The following is a 13,045-nucleotide window of genomic DNA, read 5'->3' as shown; positions in this document are numbered from 1 at the left end:
CTGGATTTGTCCGTTTATGAATTTATGAATTAATTAAAAACACGCAGATCCCTTCTCAAACACAGAGGTGACCTTACATAGATATGGCTATTACTTGTTGGTCCTTTTTCTGTTCATCCTTAGCTTTTTTTTTCATCCTTAGCTTTTCTGTTCATCCTTAGCTTTCGCATATTTGGTTTTGAGTGTTCCTGATGACGATAAATTCAAAAAAAGCTTTGGAAGCGTATCATCTTTTAAATGTTATTTTTATATTTATTTCATTATAATACTGCCGCTTTAAGTATACGATAAATATGCAGTTGACGAATGGTAAATTTATAACCGATACATGTTATAAAACAGACACATTTCAAAGTTGATTCAAAATATTTCCAAAATCCTCCATATTCTATATACAAATGTATATGTAGTTCATTTAACAATAAGAGCAAAAGTTTAAACATGGTAGTATTGTTGCTAATAATTAAATAGTTGATACAAAAGAGATGGATGAGCTACACATCTGTACACAAAGCGCATAGTATATCATGTTTACATAAAAATTGATATAAAATGTTTGGCAGTTCTGATATGTAAATTCGGGGGGAAAGTAGACCAAATTGTTAAAGAACGGACGGACATACTTAAACCAATATAGCTCGGAGCGGGGATTAATGTATGCCATACAACCGACAAGGTAACAAATATACTTCACATCGCAGCGCTAACATGCTACTATCCTGAAAACGCTATAGAGATCAAATTTTATTAGGACGTTATGCACAGAATGTTAACATTTACCTAATATATAAACAGTCTTTATATATATCAAAATTAAAACATAACTTCGAAAAGGCGTAATTGACTTTAAATGGTGGTATGCATACAAAAGATCAATGAAAAAGGCATCAACTATGAATTTTATTCACATAAATAAACTTCTAAATTTAGTAAAATAGTACACATTAAATTTAAAAAAAAAAACACTGATCGAATGATTATTTTGATTCATATGTTTTTTTTTAAATAACTTAGGGGGTTGGAGTTTCTGGACAAATTTTGGTGAATGTTCTACAACTTGTGACGAAGGACATCAGGTGGTTACAAGAAGGTGTGATAATCCATTACCAGGTCGTGATGCTCCATATTGTGATGGTAAAGACGTCCAATACGTAAACTGCAACCTAGGTGGTTGTCCAGGTATAATGTTCTGTTGCACTTGGGTTCGTGTTGTTTATTCTTTAGTTTTCTATGTTGTGTCATGTGTACTATTGTTTTTCTGTTTGTCTTTTTCATTTTTAGCCATGGCGTTGTCAGTTTGTTTTAGATTTATGAGTTTGACTGTCCCTTTGGTATCTCTCGTCCCTCTTTCATTCTATTCGTTGGATTTGTTTGAGCTTTTGAATTTTATAACTGAATAACCGTTTTGAATTTTCGCTGGAGTTTGGTATTTTTGTTATTTTACTTTTTGAATTAGACCTATTGAAAATAATGAAAATAAATTGAATGGACTTTAAACGAAATTTTGAAAAATAATAAATTTATTTTATTTCAAAAAGAATTATAAATATTCTGTTTCACATTCAATGTTCATTACATGTTTTCATATTTATCCGGAACAAATTGAACTGGACGGATTTCTCAAATCACCGTATTATCGACTACCTTTAATTTCTGTGACACCGTCCGCTTCAATATTTCAACACATGGAAAATGGACGACATTTGAACTTCCTAGGGAAATCGAGACATACCACTGTCAAGTACGTTTGATTCAATCATAAACTGTGATAAATTAATCTGTTTTAACTCCGTTATTTTTGGATAAGTGGTTTATAAATACATACGAACTGTAAGTTATTTATTTCCGAGAAATGAACTGTAAATACTACTTTCGTTTTTGACTCGATTAATAATCTTGTATTTATCATTCATATTTAATTCGTACACATTGTAAAATATTGTATTTTTATTTCTTTCAGTTTACCAATCTACTGACTATCATGTAAACCTTTCTGGTGGAATTTATAATTACAATTTCAAACAAGTTGTGTTCGTTATATCTTCATCGAGATTGCAATTGCAGTCACCTGGTTAAACTAGTTGAGTCCGGCTCAGCATAGTAAATTGACAACAACTTGTCTACACAGGAAATACAACGGAGCATCGTTCGTAGCTGTTACATCGACACTACGCAACACAGCTTGTGCGTCCTAGGCAGCAAACCAACAACGTTGAACAAACATTGCCGATTTACATCATGGATCCCAGTCATGCGGAACAGCAGGAAGAGGTTCAGCCCCCAGAGGGAGATGTCACTGAAGAACCTATAGAGAATCCGTCTATAACCACACATGTAGATGAAAATCCCGGGACGAGGCGAGTATGCGACCTCCCAGAAAAAGGTAAAGGCGTTTACACAGAAAAACGTAACAAGTTCTGTGAGGAACTAGAGGCCCTTTGGTCAGATATAACAACCCAGTTTTTGGAAATCACCCCACCTCCCAATGAACTTCAGCAAGTCTTAACAAATCAGGACAATCTTGTAAAAGCCTGTACAAATTATCGTAGGCTCACAGACGAGTATCTGGACTTCCTAAAAAGGACCAGAACGTTGGACAGTCAAAAAGAAATTGACTCATGTAACCTCACATTGGATCTTCGTCTGTCCAAAGTGGAACTGGCCATGGAATCTCTACACGAGCATCGCCTTGCCCTCACTAAGGCTAAATCAACTAAAACAAAGACCTCAAAGGGTAAGGAAACCTCACACAGCGGTAGCTCTAACGTGTCAGACATGTCAAGTCTAGCACGGAGGAAGCGTGCCAAAGCAGAGGCCGCTAAATCAAAAATAGTCTTTGTTGAACAACATTCACTTATCCTACAACAAGAGGCAATGATAGAGGAACAAGCCCTGTTCAGACAATCTGAAATTGAACAGGAAGCAGCGCGCAAAAAGGCTGAGATGGAACAGGAAGCCACACTTAAAAAGGCTAATATGGAACATGAGACAGAACAAGAGGCCATACGCAGAAAAGCGCAAATCAAACAAGAGGCTGCACGTGTTAACCGAGAAAAAGCCGAGCTGAAGGCCAAGTTAAACCTTCTAGAAGCACGCAGAGAGGCTGCAGCCGCAGAAGCCGAGGCTCGTATCCTGGAATACGACGACAGCCAAGCGTTTAGTGATCTCCCTAACGAAAAGGAAGACCCGCTCCAGTGCGTGCAAGATTTCGTAAATAAACTTCCTGTATCAACTGCTGTAAAGGAAGTAACAGGACCTTAAAAGAAAAAAACAAATTCCTGTTCATATCGAGCTGAGTCACGAAGCACCAGCGTTCGTGCCATCCGTGGCACTGAACTTACTGTCACAGACATCTGCTGTCTTGCCTTCCGATACTAAGTCACCGGAAGTCACCTCTAACCTAGATCTGGGATAAGTAACCGGCATACAAAAACTAGGCCTTTGAGATGAGATCCCTGCTGAACACCAAAAACAGGGTGTTAAAGAAGCGATTCCTGTCTTACGCACAAATCAAGACGTTATAGAAGAGATCCCTGTTTCACACCAAAAACAAGGCGTAATAGAAGAGATCCCTGTTGAACACCAGCAACAAATCAACCCAACATCGGAGACTACTAGATTTCTCTTGCGTAAGGACCTGCTTTTCACCCGATTAACAAGCTTTAACGATCGGGCAGTATCCTTCCATACATGGAAAGCAAGCTTTCAAAACGTGACAGACGAATTACAAGTATCTGACTCGGAACAGATTGATTTATTGATCAAGTGGCTCGGTCCTGAGTCTGCTAAACATCCCATAAGCATAAGAGCGTCGAACGCCAATAATCCTACAATAGGTATACAAAGGTTATGGAAGAGGCTTGACGAGCGGTATGGTGCTCCAGAAATGTTGGAAGCCTCTCTCAGGAGTTAACTTGACAAATTCCCAACCTTGACGAACAAGGACAACGCACGTCTTTATGAACTGTCTGACATTCTATCAGAAATAGAATACCACAAGGAAAATCCCAAGCTGGGATGTCTGCTAGCTTATTTTGATTCACCGACCGGAATAAACCCTGTTATTTAAAAATTACCATATGGACTTCAGGAAAAGTTGATTACAAGGGCGTCTAGATACAAATCTAAACACGGCGCTGCCTTTCCTCCTTTTACAGAGTTATCTGCATTCATCAGTGAAATCAGTAGAATTAAAAACGATCATGGATTCATCTTTGGTTCAAAGGTCACACCAAATACAAAAGGTGCTGCGCCAAGGTTCACGTCTTACCCCAAGACTAAAGTTGGTACTCATAAAACAGCGGTTGAGCAGCAATTTGGAGACGCCAGCAAACAAGGTCTTTGTATTCTGCACAATACAAAGCATTCCTTAATTGAATGTCGAGCGTTCAGAGCCAAATCAATAGAGGAACGCAAAGGTCTTTTGAAAGAAAACAATGTCTGTTACAAGCGTGTGATTCTACCAAACACAGAAGCCGGGAGTGCAATGCACGCATAAGTTGTAAAGAATGTGGAAGTAAACAACACACTACCGCACTACACATCACTAGACCACAGCAACTTGCAAGTTCTCAGTCTAGCTTACCTAAGCAAGCCTACAGAATCGGCTGAAACTACATATAAGTCAACATCAGTTAACTCTATCTGTACTGAGATCTGCAAAGATACATATAGCGGGAAATCGTGTGCTTAAATACTTCCTGTGAATGTTTATCAAAAAGATAACCAGTACAAAGTTATTCGCATGTACGCCATCATTGATGACCAAAGCAACCGGTCACTAGCATCGCCCGAATTCTTTTATCTTTTCGACGTCAAGGATAAACCGGAGAACTATACTCTATCAACATGCTCCGGCAAAGTAGTCATTTCCGGGAAAAGAGGAACAGGTTTCGTCATGGAATCAATCAATGGTAATGACAATTTTGATCTTCCTGTACTGATTGAATGTGATCATGTTCCCAATAATAGGGACGAAATACCTACTCCTGAAGTTACAATGCACCACCCTCATTTAAGAGAACTTAGGGCTAGCATTCCACCAATAGAGGAAAATTGCCAAATTCTTCTCTTAATTGGCAGAGACCTTATAGAGGCACACCATGTCCTTGACCAGCGCATAGGACCACCCAGAAGTCCATATGCACAACAATTGAAACTGGGTTGGGTAGTGATAGGAGAAACTTGCATTAACAAGCAGCATGTGCCTCTTGAGTTAAATGTCAAAATAACTAACATTTTACCTACAGGACAACCTTCAACGTTTCAACCATGTACAAGCAAATTTGACATTCGGGAAAACTACACAGACCCCGTTAAGCTGGGGTCACACATTCACGATTTTTACCTTCGTCCTTGACAGGACCATTCCCGATTAAAATTTGTCAAAAGTCTGATCAAGATCCTGTGAATCGTGGATGGAAATCCGATTTGTATCTTTCGCAAGGTAAAATTCGTCCGAGTCTGTCACGACTGCGTCCCGATTCTACCGAATGTAATCCGACAGAGATCAGATAGTGACAAGACAGTGAACCGACGCTGACGGAAGTTATCCGTTCGAAAACTGTCGGCATACTCGGGATGATCAGGTACTTTCGGAACGTAATCCTATCACGGTCCGCTCTATCGCATTGCAAACGGCTTTGTCTGGTCTCAGTCGTATTGTATTCTGTTATTTCCGGGACTTCTCCAGATCATTCCTTTTCCACAGGACACCGTCCCGAATACACAGAACATTGTTAGGAATTCGATCCGATACAGCAGAAGCTGTCACGACATAGGCACGATTGTAATCCGACTAGACAAAATCGGCTGAGTTTCCCCGAATGTTACGGGACGCACCTCACTGTCGGGGTGCTTTGCCGAACTATTCGGACCCTTCCCGACCAGTAGGAATCTGTTACGAACTAAAACGACTGCGTTCAGACAATAATAGGACATTCCAGATAACTTAGGATACTAATCCGACTTTTTCACTTTTCGTGTCGTATCGCTGTCTGATCTCAAACGGGAGCAATAATCGGCAATGTGTGAACCCCGCATTAAGAAAGATTTACAATCGCCACTCTTTGAAAAAACAAAGGACGATGATAAGCCTGGAAAGTCATATGAAGACAAAATGTTCATGAAACAGATGCACAACGAATTTGTCAGAGACTCGGAAGGAAGTTGGGTAGTACCGTTACCGTTCCGAGTGCCAAGACAGCCATTGCCAAGCAACAAACCACAGGATCTTCATCGTGCTAACATGTTAGACGCCAGTCTGAATAGAAACCCAGTAAAGCGGGAACATTTTCTTACATTTATGAGTAAAATCTTAGATAATAATCATGCAGAGCTCGCACCACCGTTGGGCGAACATGAAGAGTGCTGGTATTTACCATTGTTTGGTGTTTATTACCCGAAGAAACCCGATCAGATTAGGGGTGTGTTTGATTCTTCCGCCAAATGTAATGGAGTTTCACTCAAAAGCGTCCTGCTAACAGGTACAGACTTGACCAATGATCTCTTGGGAGTACTGCTGCGTTTCCGGAAAGAAATAATCGCAGTAAATGCAGACGTTCAACACATGTTTCACTGCTTTGTAGTGAGAAAAGACCACAGAAATTATCTGAGATTTTTATGGCATAAAAACAACGACCTACAAGAGAACCTTGTCGAATTCCGCATGAGAGTTCATGTTTTTTAAATAGTCCGTCACCTGCCGTTGCTACGCTTGGACTCAGAAAAGCAGCTCGGGCATCAGAACAAGAGTTCGGCTATCACGTGACTAGCTTTGTTACAAGAGACTTCTACGTTGACGACGGTCTTACGTCATGTCCTACCAGAGAGGAAGCTGTTAAGCTCATGAAGGACAAACAGCAGGCATTAGCAAAGTATGGAAACTTACGCCTTCACAAGTTTGCCTCTAATTGTGCGGAAGTTATGTCTGCATTTCATGCCAGTGATTTGGCTTCAAATCTTAAAGATCTAGACTTAGAATGCGACAGCAAACCCTTACAACGAAGTCTTGGACTCAGTTGGGATGTAAACACTGACAATTTCTTATTTCAATTATCATCTGAAAACAAACCAATAACTCGGAGAGGAAATTTATCGACGATAAACAGTCTCTACGATCCTCTTGGATTTTTGGCTCCTGTGATTATAAAAGGGAAACTACTATTAGGGAAAATAGTATCAGAAACCGTCGACTGGGACCAACCTCTCTCTGATGACACAGCAGCTGAGTGGAAATCTTGGAGAGATACTTTAAATGCTATCGAAACATTGCGCATTCCACGTACTTACGTGCCGTATCACAGCAAAACAGCCACAAAGGAGTTGAATGTCTTCTCTGATGCATCAGAAAAAGCCATAGCAGCTGTTGCATATCTACGCACGACCGACAGTAGTGGTGAACCTAACATAGGGTTCATTCTTGGGAAAGCTAAAGTTGCACTAATGAGTGGTCACACTATTCCACGACTTGAATTATCTGCTGCTGTATTAGCAGTTGATCATGAGATTACACAAACCATTGTGGATAATTTAGATTTACATATAGGCACCGTGAAATTCTACACAGACAGTAAAGTTGTCTTAGGTTACACCAGTAATGAGACAAGAATGTTCTTTATCTATGTCGCCAATAGAGTAGAGAAAATAAGGAAATTTAGCTCTCCAAGTCAATGGAATTACGTACCAACTTACCGTAATCCCGCAGATTCGGGAACAAGGTCCGTACCAGCCCACGAAATTCATAACAGTGAATGGTTATTGTGACCAAGACAACTTCTTTCCTCAGAACAGAAGAATGCTGAGGACATATATCAGCTAATAGATCCAGAGGAAGATGGAGAAATTCGTGCAACTGTTAATGTTGCAAAAACATTTGCCACACTTAAAGGTATCGGAACTGAAAGATTCAAAAGATTCTCAAACTGGACATCACTTGTGCGAGCGATAGTCTTTTTAGAACGTTTCTCCCGTTTACACGGGTCAAAACAAGCAGCACCAGTGAATTTTCTGGAAGGATTTTCGAATGCCGAAAATTTCATCTTAATATCTGCTCAATTTGAAGTTTACGGAGAAGAAATAGATTGCATTAAACGTCGGGAACAAATTCATAAGCGGAGCCCGATAGCTTACTTAAATCCGTGTTTGGACGAACGAGGACTATTACGAGTAGGAGGTCGTATTGCTAAATCTGACTTAAACCTCCGTAAAAAGAAACCATTGATCGTCCCTAGACGCCATCATATAGCGACATTATTAGTCCGACACTACCATGACAAGATAAAACATCAAGGTCGCCACTTCACAGAGGGAGCGATTCGATCCGCAGGATTCTGGATCGTCGGAGCAAAGCGCTTGATCTCTTCTCTCATTCACAAATGTATGACATGCCGCAAACTAAGAGGAAAAACTGAGTGTCAAAGCATGTCTGATTTGCCAGCTGAGGACCGTCTTGAACCGTCACCTCCGTTTACCAACGTTGGAATAGACACATTTGGACCCTGGACAATTGTTTCACGTAAAACACATGGTGGATACGCAAACTCAAAACTTTGGGCAATTCTTTTCACATGCTTAGTGACTAGAGCTGTTCACATCGAACTAATCGAGGAAATGAGCTCTTCAGCCTTTATAAACGCCGTCAGAAGATTCGCCGCTATAAGAGGTCAAGTTAAAATTTTCCAATCCGACCGTGGAACAAACTTTATTGGCGCAATCGATGATTTAAAGATTGACTCAATCAACGTTGAAGATGGACCCTTCAAGAACTTTCTGTACAATTCTGGTACAACTTGGATTTTCAATCCGCCGCATTCGTCCCACATGGGTGGAGCCTGGGAGAGAATGATTGGTATCACCAGGAGAATTCTTGATTATATGCTTCTAAATGCAGCCTGAAGAAACCTTACGCATGTCGTGCTCAACACACTAATGGCAGAAGTTTCAGCAATAGTGAACTCTAGACCTCTGGTACCGGTATCAACAGATCCAGAGAATCCGTTAATATTAACTCCGGCTATGTTATTGACACAGAAAACCGACTACATATTCACCTCAGATCATCTTGGAGAATTCGATTAACGAGATCTATGTCTTGCCGAATGGAGACGAGTACAGGCTCTTGCCAGTGTTTTCTGGTCCCGTTGGAGGAAAGAGTACCTGCCGTTACTACAACAACGACGAAAATTGACCGAAGATCGTCGTGATCTCATCGAAGGAGACGTCATTCTTCTAAAGGACAAAAACCTTTGCCGTACCCAATGGCCCGTTGGAATTATAGTGAACTCATTTAAAAGTTCAGACGAACATGTCCGAAAAGCAGAAGTGCGAGTAATCGTTAACGGAAAAGTCACAACCTACACACGCCCTATCGTGGACATGATTCTTCTCGTAGAGAACAACCATGTGTAATTATGTGTATGTATATATATATTGGATTTAGATAGGACATTCACATGTGTTATATTTTATGGAATAGTGATATCAGATAGATTTCAGACGGGGAGTATTCTGTTTCACATTCAATGTTTATTACATGTTTTCATATTTATCCGGAACAAATTGAACTGGACCGATTACTCAAATCACCGTATTATCGACTACCTTTAATTTCTGTGACACCGTCTGCTTCAATATTTCAACACATGGAAAATGGACGACATTTACACTTCCTACGGAAATCGAGACATACCACTGTCAAGTACGTTTGATTCAATCATAAACTGTGATAAATTAATCTGTTTTAACTCCGTTATTTTTGGATAAGTGGTTTATAAATACATACGAACTGTAAGTTATTTATTTCCGAGAAATGAACTGTAAATTCTACTTTCGTTTTTGACCCGATTAATAATCTTGTATTTAACATTCATATTTAATTCGTACACATTGTAAAATATTGTATTTTTATTTCTTTCAGTTTACCAATCTACTGACTATCATGTAAACCTTTCTGGTGGAATTTATAATTACAATTTCAAACAAGTTGTGTTCTTTATATCTTCATCGAGATTGCGATTGCAGTCACCTGGTTAAACTAGTTGAGTCCGGCTCAGCATAATAAACAATACCAAAAAATGAAAATCGAAAACTAAAGTTTATATCATTGATATAATCCAAAGTGAAGCAATTTAAGTCAAAATTGAATGAAGCTTAAAAAATACGTTATATTGTGTTTTTGTTGGCACAGAATATGAACCCACAATTTATAATTTAAAAAAAATCACTTTTAATTCGTATCTTTTGATTTTGAAAGACAATATTAATTGTTTGAAATGATTATCTGAAATATTTGTAGGATCATGGAGCTGTTGGGAGGATGATGGTCACTGCTCAACTTCCTGTGGCAACGGGACGCAATTAAGGCGAAGACGATGCAATAATCCAGCGCCAACAAATGGCGGAGAAACATGTCTCGGTGACATTCTAAACAAGGTGCATTGTCACACAAAAGAGTGTCCAGGTATCGTTTAAACTTTATAAATAAGCGGTTAAAAATATGTAAAATCAGTCGTTTATTTTGATCTGTTTTAGAAATAAGTGTGTATGTCAAATCATTCAATACGAAGATAAAAGTTTCATGTTTTAGGGAGGAATGCATCTTACTTTAATAAAATACGTTAGATTCAAATAACAAATTGTATGAAATTTACATTATCGAGATGCTGGATTTCTACGTAGACAACACATTTGTCACGTTTAAAGGACGTTATTTTAACAAACAATCGACCTTGCAATGGGAAATAAATGTGCGCCTCTTCTTCCCGATTTGTTTCTTTATTCAAATGATGCTGCCTACATAATGAAATTTCTTAGTGAGAAAGAATAGATGTTAATACAGTATTAGACACAAAGTATAAATAGTTAAGTATACATAAAATTTACATGCGGTTCTTGAGCACTTAACAATAACACAATTGTTCACATATGCCTTGTAGGCTGATTGATACCCTGTTGAAATAAACCCAACATAATGGAACACTTTATTAGAGAAGGTAAAAATGTCCAAGTTGGTATACTTCGGTATACATTTGTTTATATGGCCGTTAAAAGTTTAATGCAAGTGCATTATTTATTGTTTTTGAATCTTACGTAAGATGTAAATCTAAATATTGGAGAAACATCTTCTTGAAACACTCGATTGTTGAAGATCCAATACATTTAGATCTTTTTGCATAAGCCTAAATTCCGTTGTAAACAAATACACCGAAAGACAAAAGATTGATCTCTCCAAAGCATTATAATTGCACCTAAAAACAAATCTCTAAAATGAGAAAAAATCTCTTGGAAATAATATAAAATAAAACGGGAAAGTAAGGTACACCTTTTAATGTTCAAGCGTGTTTGGGTTTACTCTTCGTCTGGAAAAAGTATACACCATCTCACTCCGGGTTCATTATTATTAAATATTATTTGATTTTATTCTAATTCAGTTTATAAATGGGGACATTTGAAAGAGCTTAACCTAACACAGAATGATCTTAAAGACATTATGAAGGACGAGATAAATGAAATGAAGAACAACTTAACCATCGACTCGAAAAACATATCTGCTACTATCAGAAAACGCATATCAGCACGTGACGATAGACTGTCTGCTGCATCCGTAGGTTATGTAGGTGTCGCTCTGTTAGTGATTCCATTGGTAATGATTATTGTTGTGGACGCTCCACGTGTTTTCGCCGTTGTAGCAACTATTTACAGAAAAGTTTGTTCAAGAAAGTCGGCACAACTTGCAAATGCTCAATAGGAATCTGATGAACAAAGTAAGTCTTTTAACAGTTTTTTTATTGTTTTAAATGCGTTTACGGTGTTCTAATACGGAGGTTGAAAAATATGAGTGAATAAATTTGTGTTCATGTTAATGATTTTTTGAATGAAGACTACATGTGTAAGTCGTACAAAAAAGCTGTAGAATCGATGTTGCTTTACAGATACACTGAAGTGATTTGTTCAACAATTTTAAGAACTGTATCATCATTTGGTTAACCGTTACAGAAAACCTGTTTGATAGATGAAAATTTGTGTCTTCAATTGGTCCTAGTTACTACCATGTTGTCTCTTCTTTGTTTATGACTGCCGTAGAGTTCAGTTTTATTACAACATGTTTTGTCTTGAGCACCAGTAAGTGTTAACGGTCCAGATAAGCTAATTTCAACACTTTGTTGTTTGATGGTTCATGATCCTTTATAAAAATATTTATACTGTTATTTATTTTATGATATTGATTTATGTTATTTTTATGTTGTGTCACCTTTAACGATTTTAATATAATTTGACTACATACTGTTGTAATTTCAACCGTACACATCGTCAGGCAAGTTTCGCCCTCGTGATTTATTATGTTTGAGAAAATAGTCAGAATTCTTCTAATTTCAAGGAGATGAATTTGTCTCAAATTCGTAACTTCTTCTCGATGTTTTCCTACCAATTTTAGATGAGCGAATCTGCGTCACAAAATTTGAAAAAAGATTTTCCGATTATGTTCGTATTGACTTAAGATTTTGTATATGTGTTATTTTAAATAAAAGTACCCTGTTTAAGTATTTTTAACTACGTTCTCTTTGTTAAACATTAAAATTGAGAATGAAAATGGGGAATGTGTCAAAGAGACAACAACCAGGCCATAGAGCAGACACCAGCCGAAGGCCACCAATGGGTCTTCACTGCAGCAAGAAACACCCGCACCCGGAGGCGTCCTTCAGCTGCCCCTAACCAATAATATATACTAGTTCAGATAAAATGGACGTAGTACTAAACTCCGAACTATATATTATAGCATATAGGCGAGTGACTTATTTCAAAAAGACGCTTAGTTAACGACTTTAATGCACCCACCTAACACACGGCTGTATTATATATCATTCGAAAGCTGTTAATCTGTACTTTCTGTTCTGCCCGGTCGTAAAAAAATCGTACGGTGCAATTTTTGTTAAATCAAGGTCAAAGGTCATGAAAAAAATTCCAATTTTTGCGATTACTAAATAAAACGTCATTTTCTAATTCTTGTACCATAAAATTTTCCAGAAGATCATATGAACTTTATGGA

At 38.2% G+C, this 13,045-nt stretch overlaps 1 protein-coding gene across 3 annotated transcripts; it reads left to right on the top strand.

The window, feature by feature from the left end:
- The first annotated feature begins 1,614 nt into the window (after window positions 1-1,614).
- Window positions 1,615-12,280, top strand: LOC139523123 (netrin receptor UNC5A-like). 3 transcript variants are annotated; one of them, XR_011664560.1, is made up of 3 exons: window positions 1,615-1,741; window positions 10,295-10,459; window positions 11,430-12,280. XR_011664560.1 is itself a non-coding variant. In XM_071316908.1 (3 exons), exons 1-3 carry the CDS (start codon window positions 2,239-2,241, stop codon window positions 11,744-11,746), a joined length of 627 nt encoding a protein of 208 aa, XP_071173009.1. In that variant the 5' UTR covers window positions 2,133-2,238; the 3' UTR covers window positions 11,747-12,280. The 3 variants fall into 3 exon arrangements, 2 of the variants coding, with proteins under 2 accessions (XP_071173009.1, XP_071173010.1); XM_071316908.1 differs by lacking the exon at window positions 1,615-1,741 and adding an exon at window positions 2,133-2,383; XM_071316909.1 differs by lacking the exon at window positions 1,615-1,741 and adding an exon at window positions 8,223-9,697.
- Window positions 12,281-13,045: the final 765 nt, after the last annotated feature.

The sequence above is a fragment of the Mytilus edulis genome, chromosome 5 (assembly GCF_963676685.1).
Source record: "Mytilus edulis chromosome 5, xbMytEdul2.2, whole genome shotgun sequence".
NCBI classification, from domain to species: domain Eukaryota; kingdom Metazoa; phylum Mollusca; class Bivalvia; order Mytilida; family Mytilidae; genus Mytilus; species Mytilus edulis.
The sequence above is the reverse complement of the archived record's forward strand: the minus strand, read 5'-3'. Positions and strand labels throughout refer to the sequence as shown.

Coding starts and splice junctions, on each gene's coding strand:
- LOC139523123 (XM_071316908.1), top strand. CDS start 2,239: ATGGATCCCAGTCATGCGGAACAGCAGGAAGAGGTTCAGCCCCCAGAG. Junction 2,384..10,294: donor ATGCGACCTCCCAGAAAAAG/GTAAAGGCGTTT, acceptor AAATATTTGTAG/GATCATGGAGCTGTTGGGAG. Junction 10,460..11,429: donor TCACACAAAAGAGTGTCCAG/GTATCGTTTAAA, acceptor ATTCTAATTCAG/TTTATAAATGGGGACATTTG.